The sequence below is a fragment of the Anneissia japonica genome, unplaced genomic scaffold, assembly GCF_011630105.1.
Source record: "Anneissia japonica isolate Jap-2015-1 unplaced genomic scaffold, ASM1163010v1 scaffold199_len4679917_cov187, whole genome shotgun sequence".
Taxonomy (NCBI): domain Eukaryota; kingdom Metazoa; phylum Echinodermata; class Crinoidea; order Comatulida; family Comatulidae; genus Anneissia; species Anneissia japonica.
In genome coordinates, this window is record NW_022686322.1 from 3018045 (window position 1) to 3031797 (window position 13753).

The 13753-nt window shown below is 36.7% G+C and overlaps 2 protein-coding genes across 7 annotated transcripts in view; one reads left to right on the forward strand and one right to left on the reverse strand.

Annotated features, from left to right (window-relative positions):
• Nucleotides 1–1352: 1352 nt before the first annotated feature.
• On the reverse strand, nucleotides 1353–4121 carry LOC117116012 (NAD-dependent protein lipoamidase sirtuin-4, mitochondrial-like). Of its 3 annotated transcripts, none has more exons than XM_033259957.1 (3): nucleotides 3977–4121; nucleotides 2360–3204; nucleotides 1353–1903 (listed from the first exon to the last, which is right to left on the reverse strand). In XM_033259957.1, exons 1-3 carry the CDS (start codon nucleotides 3981–3983, stop codon nucleotides 1751–1753), a joined length of 1005 nt encoding a protein of 334 aa, XP_033115848.1. In that variant the 5' UTR covers nucleotides 3984–4121; the 3' UTR covers nucleotides 1353–1750. The 3 variants fall into 3 exon arrangements, with proteins under 3 accessions (XP_033115848.1, XP_033115843.1, XP_033115836.1); XM_033259952.1 differs by having other exon boundaries at nucleotides 3959–4119; XM_033259945.1 differs by having other exon boundaries at nucleotides 3950–4119.
• The window catches only part of LOC117115982 (E3 ubiquitin-protein ligase RNF34-like), a 19066-nt gene continuing 9410 nt past the window's right edge, over nucleotides 4098–13753 (forward strand). The window contains exons 1-3 of one of the 4 annotated variants that reach the window (XM_033259926.1): nucleotides 4098–4226; nucleotides 10176–10337; nucleotides 13226–13684. In XM_033259926.1, the coding sequence (XP_033115817.1) occupies nucleotides 10218–10337; nucleotides 13226–13684 (579 nt within the window). In that variant the 5' untranslated portion in view covers nucleotides 4098–4226; nucleotides 10176–10217. Of the gene's footprint in view, nucleotides 4227–4356; nucleotides 4515–9246; nucleotides 9447–10175; nucleotides 10338–13225; nucleotides 13685–13753 lie in introns of those variants that run through there. The other 3 variants (XM_033259910.1, XM_033259934.1, XM_033259918.1) reach the window with 3 other exon arrangements.

Genomic DNA, 13753 nt, shown 5'->3' on the forward strand with positions numbered 1-13753 from the left:
TCATTCCACAACAGGGCTGAAATGAACCATAGCATCGGTTTAACTCCCTACTCTTCCCGAGCCAGATGTGTACACTGGACCTCCATTTTCAAGTCCTTATCCGAGAAGACTACCAACCGAACCCTAGACGAGGAGCAGCTCGAACCAGCGCCCTAGCCTTACCGCTCAACCTTTGACTGGCGTAAAAACCCAGTAAGAGAAAGGGGCCCTGTGGCATTCTGAGACTGAGGGGCCTTTTAGGCCCCGCAGTCGCAATTTCCATTGTGGGATTTTAGATGTGCTCATTTTTAATCATGTTTGTCATTGTATTCCCCACTCTTTAATTTGTCATTGGATATATGTCCTACAGCCAATGTCAGACACATTGGGCATATTCAACTATTTCACTTCGTTGAGTATTATTTTCATTTGACTGGTTCGTAAAATAGACTTCGTTGGGGAAGGGGTGGAGAAATGATCAATGATTAAGCGAAGAGCTAGCACGCAAAATAAGGCGATTTTTAAGTAATTGAGTGTACAGTAATTTGTTTTTTTCCGTATCCCTTTCATTGAATTTGGATTGTTGATCATTTTATTGATTTTATAGTGGTATGTTTGTATATATCCTTTCGATGGTACATGATAACTGGTTTATCCATTCATTTCAGCACAAATGTAAAACTACAGCCACATTTTATTTTTCCAATTGAAAGATTTGATCTTTCAAAATTAGCACCATTTTGAATTACGTTTTTGCCAGACACCGATGTTCGGATTCTTTACGAAGGTATTATTTAAAAATGTTGATTACAAGGAAAACTGTTCTGATCTAAATTTCAGTTGAAAGCCAATAACTAATTGAATTGGATACACAAGTATTAAATCCAGACTACAATTTTATTTGACAAAAACATGTGACATGCCTAAATATGGTCATGATGACATCACATCATGACCATATATAGGCACATCATGACTATATATAGGCAAATTATGACTATATTTGGGCATACAACATTTTTTTGTCAACGAAAATTTTAAGATGTAAAGATTTAAATGCAAGTATAACATACAACAAAGCCTAACAGTCATTTTTTAGCAGCCCGAAAAATGAATTAAAAACCCTATGGCTGCGGCTCGCCAACCATCTTTGGCTAGAAACACCGATCATCTTTAAAAAGTAATATTATAGCCAAGCATAAAGTGGTATAAATGCAGTGCATAAAGGTTTTTGAAGGGAAACACTGGAACCATTTGGGTGTGGCCCTCAGTGCTAAATTAAAAGTGTACTTTGGCTCTCCGACCGATGTCCACCCTGACATGTAGTAGTCAACAATGCTTCAAGTGGGTCCAACAAAATAACAGTTCATGACTATGGTAAAAACAATCAATCTTTTATTAAATATACAGTATTTACAAAAAACTTGTACTAAAATAATCTGTTATTACATTCATTGTCGGGGGTGGGGGGAGGACAATCCTTCCTATGGAGACACCTGATGTTTAAAAATGTTAATACTTTATAGCTTACCCATGAATTTTGGCCAAGTGGTTACTAATTGACCGGCCATTAAATACATTGCACGACATAGCCACTTATTATCATCATTTAAATTAATCTAGGCCTTTCTAAAATAACAATATACCTGATTGTAATTTTAATGCACTTAAATTATTATGCACAAATAATTCTTTTAGGCCTAATTAATTATATTTAAATGTTATAATTTAATTATGAAAATGTAAAACAATATTTTAAAAGTATTAAATGTTATGAAACAACTACTTCAGGAAGTATGTCACCCAATTTAGCATTAATTTTTAGTGTTGCAAGATGGTCAGCTCTGGTTGGTCCAATGTTGATAATTGCTATGGGTTTCTTCCATTCAGCTGCTTCTAGGGCAAAACGATATCCTGAGTAAACCTATAAGGGAAAGAAAAAAACAAAAATTGTAAGATTATGAATCAGTAGCTTTTGGTTTTTGTCCAGTTTTGTCAGTCTCAACATAGGGCCAAGAAAATAACGTTTATTTCGTGGCCCTGTTCCTACCAATCCTTTCACCACTATACACAAGAATCTTCATGTCAAGTTTTTAGACCTACATCAACAAGGATCTACAGAGTATGAACTCATGAATAGACAAAATAAGAAGTCATCTCAACATACAGTGATATAAATATCAATACAGAATTTTATATGGTTCTTATTTAATAAATATGGATAGTGCTTTGTTTTACTGCAATTTCCATATTCTTATTCATTATCATTTTACATGGGTTGGCCAGCACCTCTCAATGAATTCATGTTAAGTGCTTCTTCCTATTTTAACCCCATGAAGGTTTTTAAGACCTGGATAAATCTCCTGAATTATCTGCCTACCTGTAAAGATGATCCTACAACCAGGAATCCATCAGCATCTCTCACACGATCTTTTAAGAATGCCACTGTTGTCTTCTGAACATTGTCCCCAAAGAAAACAATATTTGGTTTAAGAATACCTCCACACTCTTCACATTCTGGTACAACAAAGTTCTTCATATCTTCTAGAGAAAGTAGAACATCTCCGTCAGGCCCTGCCATAGTCTCTTGCTTTATTACAAAATTAGGGTTCAGTTTTATCAGCTGTTTCTGTAGACTATTCCTGCTGATGACGTTAAAGCATGATAAACATTTGACCCTGTGAAGACTACCATGTAGCTCCGTCACCCTTTCACTACCTGCTTTCAAGTGTAGTCCATCTACATTTTGAGTGGCTAGCCAATTAATTTTACACATTTTTTCCCAACTACTCAAAGCTGTGTGAGATAAATTGGGAACAAATGACTTGTACTTCCTCCAACCGACAAAATTTCGAGCCCAGTACTGCCGTCGTCTTTCTGCACTTTGAAGAAAGTGATTATACTGCATGGGTCTGTGATTAGTCCGTGCATAGAGTCCTACACCCTCTGAGCGGTAGTCCGGAATGCCAGATTCTGTTGATAAACCTGCGCCAGTAAGGACAAAAAGCTTCTTTGATTTGTCAACAAAGTCCTGTAATTGGTTGATATTTTCTTGGCTAAAAGGTGGACTGGCTGGGACATATGACAGGTCATCTTTCGTAACTGTTTGTGTTGAATGACTGCGTTGCTTCAAGTTTGCAAACATTGCTGCTCTTTGCATGAAGCCGATTCCTGGGTGGCACTGAATAACATTTCCTAACCTTACTAAGCCCATTTCTGTGGATACTGAATAAAATGTCATGTTATAGCTTTCGGCTAGGCCTAGTTTTGGTTAAATTGCCAAAAGTTATGAAATGAACAAAATTATAGTTAAACTAAACTAACAGCACTGCTGATTGATTGCGTTGTTGATTGGCTACACATGATTAATAATAAAAATATTATTAGGAAATGACAGATTATAGATTCATGGGGGAAGTTAGATGTGTATAAGAGACGGGGGGGGGGGGGGTTGCGTGGAAACCTTACTGGGAGAGAGGAGGAAGGTATTATATTCAAGTATCGTTCCCACTACTAAAACACAAAAAAAATTCTGAAACCCTTTATACAATACTTTCCAAACGTTGTAATAAACCACCACTAGCATGTCATCATTCTACAGTATATACTGTACTGCGACTGTGAATCCTGACCAAAATGCATAAAAAACACTACAAACAAAAAGGAGTGCCAGAAATTATCTGTATTCTTGCAGTTTTGGTCTCGTCATTGCCGTTTTGGTTATTGCCGTTTTGGTATTGTCGTTTTAACCTGATACCGCCTAGCCAATAACCGGCCTAGGGAAGGCGTAGGGAGGGCCAACTCATCACTGTCTAGGCAAGGCTAGGCCTCTCTTATTATGGATGTGACCTAGGCCTACCTAGGCCCTAGGCTTGGCCTCTCTTATTTTAACTAGGCTAGGCAACAACAAGGCTCGGTCTGTCTAAACTAAGTCTAGGCTATTATAGCAAACATGGGTAGGCCTATATACCAATACTACCAGCAGGGAACAGTTTACCAGGCATCAATCCTCATCTAATAACATTTCAAGGATTCTTAACATCTTCTTGACCACACAACAGACCATCGACCTTCACCCGCAGCAGCTCCAGTGACAGAAAAAGTGTAGGGAAAGGTCTGTAAAATGTTGTTACGTAAGCGACAAAAATAGAAGATCAGTTTAATTGCCAGTCATTGTAAATCCATAATGCAAACGTTTTTCTATCAATCACACATTCTGATTGTTTTTTATTGTACTAGTTTTGTCTGTAAGTGTTTTTAAAATATAGTTAACAACATAACCATACGAAGCAAAATAAACAGAAATTCCTAGATTAGCTAGGCTAAATTAGGTTACCTGGACACGAAATATAAAGAATAATTTAATTGTAGATAACCTGGCAATAATTATGTAGGCCTACGGCTTCGCTGATCGATTGTTGTAAACAGATAAGTAGAATGATATATTTTTGAAATAATGTGTTATTTCAGTCAACCTTATTAGTACGCAAAACGTGTGAGCCTAACTGTCATATTAACAGACTTGCTTTTGAATGGTGAGTGTTCTTTGTTTCACCCTTACAAACAAGAGTTATTATGACAACAACAACCTAGGCCTTAGGTCTACTACTAGGGCTAGGCCTAGCTAGAGTACTACTCTAGGCTGAATTAGCCTAGTCTAGTGCCGTGGTTGGATGGGCCCTACCTAGGACTAGGCTAGCCTAAGTTGGTCATAGAGGGGTAGCAGCAGGAGTAGGCCAGGCGGGTCCCTAGCCCTGGGAAGGTAAGGTGTAAATAAGACATCTACTAGATGATCTAGCCTAGATTCTAGGTCTAGCCTAGGCTAGTAGTTTGAAGTTTTTTAATGGCTCGAATGATACCTCAAATTCAAAAACTAGCTTTTAAGTTTTAGTATTATATTCGTAAGAAAAAATAGGCCTAGGCCTAGGTGCGCAGAATTGTAACCTGTATAATACATTAATACCCCATTCAGTCTAGCATCGCATTGCGATCGATTGTAGCAATTGCAACACCCAATCGCAAAGTAAAATCGTGTGTGAAAGCTCACCAATAATAGTAGATATGATCGATATCGCAATTGTTACCCGTTGCGATTGGGTGCTACAATCTTTATTACTCCCGATTGCCACAGAATCCGATCGCAGCGAATCAAAACAATTTTCACAGGCACTGTTTGGCTGAGGTCAGTCAGCAAAACATATTCCACAAGCACTGTTTGGCTGAGGTCAGTCAACATAGGCCTAGCCACCGGAGCCTTGCCCTATAGAATGTAAAATTTGTTTGTGTTGGTCTGAATGTGTTCGTTGATTGTGATTGGGAGTAATCAGTTTGGATTACCACCGATTACATCGTAACTGATCACAACAGTGTGTAGTCTGAATAGGGTCTAAGACCGAAGTACAATGAAGAAAATACCTCATTTTCTCTTTTTAATAATTTTTATGAAGATAAAGTAGGCCTAGGGCCTATACTTATCCATACTGTAAAGTTTTTTAATCGCTGTGACTAGAGATACGGTACTGTATTTCTACAGTACTTCAATTTACCAAAGGTATGGTAAAAATGGCATTACGTCACCATCACCCAATAAAGAGCCAGAATGCGTGGCATCATTTTTGAAGACTGGGCATGGTATTGCAGATCACCCACGATGAGTGGTGAAACACGAACAATGTACTGGGTAATTATAACATCAAAAAGTAGAACTGTATCAATAATAATAATACTAATTCTGGAAATGAACTGTAACTGTAGAACTGTATCAATAAATATGTTATGTTGTTAATTTCTGGTAGCATCTCTCGGGATCACAAATGACGACATTCACAAATAAGTAACATTAATCAGTTTTATTTCGTCTGATGAGCCCTGCAGGTATTGGTGACCTAGCCCAAGCCCATACAGTTGTCATCTGCCTGCCTCTACTTGTTCCCTCTCATTTTTACCGCGTTCATTACGCATAAATGCGTGCAGCCTAACAGGTGCATATACTTCTATGTTTGGATGTATTAAAATATCAAGAGGCACAAAAGGTGCAAGTATGAAATGGGCTAGCACTTCTATATTATTATGACTTTGCCATATGGCTCCATTCGGAGTCATGTCATTTGTCTATACAGTATAGCCATTATCAAACAAGGACTGAATCCTGTACCAAACTCTTGGCATATGTCACTAGGCCTTGCTTAAATTCTTCGCTTTGTGAAGAATCTAAGCAAAGGCATGGGCCTTGCTTGGATTCTTCATTTGGCGGCAGCCCTGTTGTAGTGACAGATCGATCTGGGTGGGGTGGGTGGCATGTCAGTCATAAACTAATTCCACCATGGTTCTCAACCCCCAAAATCTTATCCCAAGTTTTAGTCCAAGAAGCCTAGGTTATAATATTTTGAAATTACTATGCTTTACAATCTGAACAACATATTCATACACTTTTGAATGCAGATGCATAACCGATACCTCCTTGGTTTACCCAACTTTCGTAGACTTCATCGCTGTTATGGTGCTTCCCCCAATCGTAAACATCGTTTGGCCAGAATTCAGCTTGAGAGAATGAGTTTCCACAATTGTGATTATTAGTGTCTAATTTGTTGAATATACTTTTTGATACAGGCCCAAATAAACAGTAAAGTGCTAGTAATCCTATATGAATTTTCTTAAATTTACAGTTTACAGTATATTCAGTTTTTTAGTGCATGTGTTGTCATGTAGATTAGACCAAAGACTGAGTAGTATGTCAACTCTCTTATTAAGTGAAGAGGCAAAGCAAGCTAACCTGGGCCTATGTCCTGAGGATTCATGCAATTCCTTGGCTATAGATGAAATGACTTGACTCTACTGAGTGGAACACTAACGCCTATTTATCGATGACAGTAATTATAAGAAAATACTGTACTCTTTGCATACAGTAGTTATCATGTGCTAATTAAATATTATTCGCTAGTCAAACTGCCCACCTCACACCATCTCAGACTGTGGGCAATCTGCAATGCCAGTCTTGAAAGATGACGTCACACACATTCTGGCTCTTCATTGAGCGACAGTGATGTAATGCCATTTACCGTACCTTTAGAAAATTGAAGTAGAGATGTGGTACCGTATCTCTAGCCACAGCATTTTTGAATTGTACAGATGATACTTCAAAAAACTAGCTCAAATTTGCGCTGAAAATCATAATTATCAGAATACCCTGTATGTATAACTGTATAAGATTAGGTCAAGGCTGAATTTTTAGCAAAATCTTTGCGGAAATTGGCCCATATTATCACAAAAGCAAAATTATGAGATTATTTGGACGTCTGTTATTGAAATTTTCAAGGGTCTTAATTTTATAGACACCCTATAGTATGTGGGTGTCCACAACGAAGACCTGAAAAAGTAAGAAAAAGACCCCCCATTCTCTCTTTCTAATTTGATGAAAATATATCCAGGGTCAGATTTACCTTGGAAAGTTAAAAAAAAAAGGAAAAAAGGAAAGAAAGAAAAAAAAGAAATAATTGACTGCGCAAAATGCCTCAGAGGTTATTTTCGGGCAGAAAAAATTCCCTAGGTTGTGTTGTCTCGATCGGCCCAATTTTCGCCCCCCCCCCCCCCCACATCGGACATCTCTGGATCCGCCCCTGATATCAAACTACAACACAAAATCAAGATTACAAGGTTATTTGGACATCTGTTTGTGAAATTATCAAGGATCTTCTTTTTCAATAGGCCGACCAGCCCTCCTTAAACTAACGTTAGAATACCCGAACGCCGTTTGTGTGAACACTTTGGAATTTTAATCCGTGGACTAGCTTACGCCTGGCGTAAGCCACGCCAGTCTTACGCCGTGTGTGTGAACACAGCCTTTAACACTCAGTACCTATCCTTGATAATGTGTTAATCCAATTAATATAGTGAGATAACGTAACGTTAGTTTATCGAGGGCGGGTTGAGCTAATGTATAGACACCCTAAGTATGTGGGTGTCTACAACAAAACAAAGACGAAAAACCTGAAAAACAAAGACCTCCAATTATTTTCTTAAATATCTTTTTGAAAATATTTCAAAATCATAAAACTGTTACCAAGTACCTCTTTCATAATTTTATGGGAATAATATGAAGAGCAATTAACAAAGGGTCTTTGTTTTTAAGACACCCTATAATATGGTGTCTACAAAACGAAGACCTCCGATTATTTTTCTCAATTTATGAAAATATTTTGAAATCATCATCAAGCCATTACAAATGACCTCTCTCTACAGTATACATGGGAATACAGTAATGGTTTAATGGATGGTTTTAAATTTATATAGCGCAAAATACAAAAATTCTCTATGCACTATAAACACAAGTGTTGTTTGGAAATGTGAAATAAAAAATAAAGATAAAAGTTCCAGGCCAAGCCAGCACCCAATCCGCAGTATGGGGGTACACCCTCGTCGTCGCTAACCAGGGATTTATCGGATTAAACCCTGATCAGCATTGAGTCTCAGTCATCTTGGGCTCGGGCGCCTCCTATCCTATATATAAAGCTAATAAAACTCACTGGCATGAGATGCAGTAAGAATAAAAAGAAAAATAACCAAGGGTCTTCTTTTTATAGACACCCCTTATGAGTGTTTACAAAACCAAGACCGAAGACCTGAAAATTATGAGGTTATTTCTTGGCGAAATTATCAATAGCGAAGGACAACAACTTGAAAAACAAAGACCTCTACCTTTTTTTTTTTCTTAATCATCATGAAAATACATTTTTATATCATAAATAGCTCATTTCATATTTCTTTCTGAAAATTTCATGTTAAGATAATTGCAAAATATTTTAATTTTGGCCTAAATAAAGAGTAATGCCAATCCGGAGGTTCTGGGCAAGTTATCTTTTCATCGAGTGAGCAATTCCAGGATACCGTTTAGTACTCTCACCCAAATATTGTACCATTACACTCAAACATTATTTTGTTTTAACAATTTGTTGTTGATGTTATAAAGCTATTTGATTATTAGAATGATGTCATCAATCAGATGAAATCTGCCAGTGACATGTGGTTTACAGTAAGGATATCTCATGGTTGTTTGTTTCTAGTTGTTGGTTTTACCATGGAGGAAAGAAAGCTTCTTTCCTCCATGGTTCTACTTATACTTTGAAGGACTCTGAATTTTCCGCACTTCCTTAGGTACTGTAATCCTGTTTAGGTCAAAGGTCTCACTTGAGTACATTCCCTTGATTTCTATGACCTTGTTTGCATATTTCTCAATTGTAGCAGGCCTGCCAGAAGACTGTACACAGTGAAATGTAGGTGAGTGGCTCAGTGCCAGTGGGTGACTAAAGCCCACCGTTAGACAGGCCCAAACCTTGTGGCAACAACGCGTGGGACCAAAACATGAAAAAACGAAAACTAAATCTGTGTTATGCCAACCTAAAAGGGTCAGCATCCTGGACTCTGCCGAAATTGTCAAATAACAAAGGAGGTTTAGGTGGCTGACAAATGAGGTGCTTATTACCAGCCTTATTTTAAAAAGAATTATACTGTACCAACTGCAATCAGATAGCATGTTGGGGGAAGGTGGGTTGCAGAGGCAGGATCCCTTCAGACTGTCACCGACAATCATCAGACGGTGTCGCGTTGTCTATCACTCACAAAGAGCAGAGTTAGATTCGTTGTACGACGGTCATCACATTGTGTTCTTATAGAATCGTGTCCGCCGACCGTCGTGTACAGTGATTGCCCGGCTTAACTGTATAGTCTAAAGTTAAGTTATGTTAAATTAGGATGATGATAGGGGAGTCAGGGAGTTGAGGCATTAGTGCATGTAAGTTCAGATGATTTAATGGGAAAGAAGGGGTGTTTACAAATTTATAGAAGATAAAACATGGCTGTAAATAATTTTGCAGGTATTGTAGGTAAACATTGAGGGATCAAATAATCCAGCTTGTAGGTATATAGTACCATCTTTTCTCTGTGTATTAATATTTTATCTCCTTTCACGTAATATTCCCTAGATAAAGAGAATACATTTCTGTATATTCTGAGATAGCTACTATGTGATACATTTCTGTACCTCCATTACTGATTATTTTTGCTGCATGTACAGTCTGTACAGTACTGTATGGTGATAAATAATAATTAAATAAACCAGTAAATTAATTAGTAACCAATTCTCCATCTTTGTTAACACATGTCTAAGAATAAATCCATTTCTTTTTGTATTTTTTTTTCAGCTAGCATTGTTGTTTGGTGTTCAGTCAAGGTATTGAAACTTAATGGGTTCAGGGAATGTGAAGCCTGTAGCAAAGACACACAACCAAGTACAACTCAGTAATCAATCAAATACAATGCCTTGCCATTCATGTGATGCTCAGTTTTCAATAATCAGACGCAAAGTAAGTTTCTATGTTTTTCATTTTACTATTTATATTCTTTCTTTAAACTACAGGCATTTTCAGTACTTGTGTAATGGTTTTCAAAGTGGTACTTGTTACAAAACAAACATCAAAATGGAATGGAACTTTTCACATCTTTTTTTTCTTTAATATTTAAACAAAGTCATGAAATCACATGACCATAATTGGCATATCATAGATCCCATATCATTACTGTCGGCGTTCTCTAAAATTCTTGAGAAACTTGTATATATTGGAACGTTAAATTTCATCGTGTAACCTGATCTCTGATAACCAGTTTGGGTTTAGTTCAAAGCATTCCACTATTTATGCCATTTTGAATGTTGTTAATCATACCTTGGCTTATGATAACAAACAGCACACTGTGGGTGAACAGTATTCCTCTCGACCATGGTATTTTACTTTTGAAACTACATCTGGTATCTGAGGTAAGGCCTTGGAGTGGTTCTAGAGTTGCCTTGCAGACAGGATTCAATTTGTCTCTCATGTTACAACTGAATTTCGTATTATGTTTGCTTTGGAGTTCTGCAACCTTGTTCTCTTATTGGCCTGTTACTTTTCACTTTATTTATCCATGATTTCTACAATTCTCCCTTTCCTTTGTTTTATTTGCCTATGATTCTAATATATTTTTTCACATCACAATCCACCTACTCTAATTGACACAACAAACTCTGAGGTTACCCGTGTTGTGAACTGGATCATTGCCAATCGTTTAACTTTAAGCGTTAAGAAAACCAATTGGATGCTAAAGTATTTAGCAAGTCTTTTAAAAGTGTTTCAACTGGCCACATTCTTTGAAATTGCTCTGTTATAAACCATTGTATATATAACCAAGTTCCTAGGGATAACAATAGACGAAAAAGTCAGTTGGGGGAACACGTCACAAACTTATCAAAAGCCATCTCATGTAATACAGGCATAATTCTTAAACTCCGCTCTTCATTCCCTGAACACATACAGTACTTAAAACCATTTTACTCCAGTCTAGTGTTGCCATATCTAAATTATGGTAAGCTAGCCTATGGACAAAAAGCCCCTTAACAAAATTCTCCTCATTCAGAAACGGGCTGTTAGGGCTATTTGTGGTGTTGGATGGTGAGATTACACGGCAGAACTCTTTGTTAAATTAAAGTTGTTTAATATTTATGATTTATATGATTTTAATGTTGGCAATTTTATTTTTCTTGTTGAATCTGTAGCATTCCTACTGTACTGGCTAACAAATTTTTCAAGAATAAATATCCACAATTATTGTACTAGACAATCAAAACTGTAGGCCTACCACCAACTACAGTATTGTCTCGCACCTCCTCCCACTTAGGCAAGACTTTTTTTAAACCTTGTTTAGCGAACCCGCCGACTGCAAATATTGATGAATTTGAATAAAAATAAAATTTTATTTTTGGCAAGTTAGCACACCCGCCACTACGAACAAGTGTAAATTTCAGAAAAAAAATAAAAGTTTTTCTTTATTTTTATTTACGCCCTTGGCTGCCTTGAAATCTCCATCGGTAAAATATGTATATTTCTTCCTAATTATATAAATTTGAAGCATTGAACCATCCTATTTTACATTCACCAATAAAATTTTATTTTTATTTGCTCCTCCATGTGGATGGTTTTGGCAAAACTATTTGCTATTAAATATTAGAAAGCAAAATTTAATTTTTATTTTTATTCTGCCCTGCTCAGATGATCTTTAAAAAAAAAAAAGTACACGAAACAAGGAATAAAAAAAGTCTCGCCTTTAGTTACAATCTTCGTCTTTGGCCCTAAATACTGGAACTCCTTGCCTGGATCTCTACGGAACTGCTCCACATTCACCATTTAAACTTAACCATATATCTCATATTTATTCTTATTTTGATTAAACCGGTCTTGCAACTTTTGTTATCATTACTAATTTATTTTAACAAGCATTGCTTTGTTTATATAATTGCCACTTGTAAGCATATTGTAAATTAGTAGCTAAAGGCAAGTGAAATAATTTTGAATTTGAATCATGTTGACTATATATGAATACGACAGTTATTTTGTAAAATAAAATTTCAGAGTCTGAGCGTTAGAAATAATGTATCTGGGGTGTGGGTCAGCCCACTGAATGCAGATTACATATTTTACATTGATAGAACTACTATATAAAATCATCAAATTATCATCTATAAAGTACTGTCTTCAACTGTTCACAGATATTGACCATTGGCAAATCAAATCTTAGAGTCTGAACAAAGCTTTAGAAACAGGGGCGGATCCAGAGATGTCCAAAATTGGGGCCGAAAGTGGGACCAATCAAGATAATACTACCTTAGGGGGTCTGGGGGCATTCCCCCACAAAATGTTTATGTTCTAAATGCCCAAAAATAACCTCTGAGGCATTTTTTCTTTTTCTTTCTTTCTTTTTTTTTTCTTTTCTTTAACTTCTAAAGAGGGGGTGGGCTGTCACCGGTCATGTCCCCCCTCCCCCTTCCAAATATTACCGGTACATATTTTACATTGATAGAACTACTAATATATAAAATCATCAAACTATCATCTAAAGTACTATCTTCGATTGTTTATGGATATTGACCATTGTGTATTTTACCGTTTCTCTCATGCCTAAAATACAATTGTACAGTATGACCATTTTGGCTATCCACATTTGATTCTAAACTTTTCAATTTCAAGATATTGTATGAAACCTCTTTTAAGTAATTATTAGAAATAATAGATATATTGACAATGATGATAATAATAATACTTGAAAATAATAAAGACAATGAAATTAAAGAACTTGTGTCTAATATACTGCAATTTATATTATGGTAGATTTGTGTTTTCAGAATGGTTTCATATATGCTCTTTTATTCTTTATCTATCGCTAGCATGAATGCGTAGACTGTGTCAAGTTGTTCTGCAACAACTGCATCAACAAGAAAGTAAAAGACAAGAAGATATGTCGTGTTTGCGAAACGGTAAAGCAGGATATGGCACGGCCTGCACTCATGAAATTAAAAATTCGCGACCTTCAGCAGTACTTAACAGTTAGACATGTTTCCACTGAGTCCTGTAAAGAAAAGACTGACCTTGTTGATCTACTCATTGAAAATTTGATAGAGAATGGCTTGATACCTCGTCCAACCCCAGTGCAGCATAGTGTGTTTGGGCCCCCTGTAGGAGAGAGTATATCGTTCACATCTAACCCGAATTCTACATCCTCTTCGGATGCTTCCGACCCAGTGAGTCAACAAGATGCCTTACACTCAAACATTCCAGAGAATTCCAGGGACATAAGAAATGATTTTACTGCAGACGAAAATGAAACACTTGAAAAAACACAACAGGTGAGAGGGGAACCCATGTTTTTGTACCTGTAGAAAGATTCTGGATTTTAAAAATGTATGCAGTAGTCC

Bases quoted from the DNA above. Each gene is read 5' to 3' on its own strand.
- LOC117116012 (XM_033259945.1), bottom strand. From the start codon at position 3,983: ATGCCTGGTAAACTGTTCCCTGCTGGTAGTATTG. The intron at 3,205-3,949 runs GTATATAGGCCT...CATTTTATTCAG, and splicing joins GTTCCCTGCTGGTAGTATTG to TATCCACAGAAATGGGCTTA. The intron at 1,904-2,359 runs GTAGGCAGATAA...TTTCCCTTATAG, and splicing joins TTGTAGGATCATCTTTACAG to GTTTACTCAGGATATCGTTT.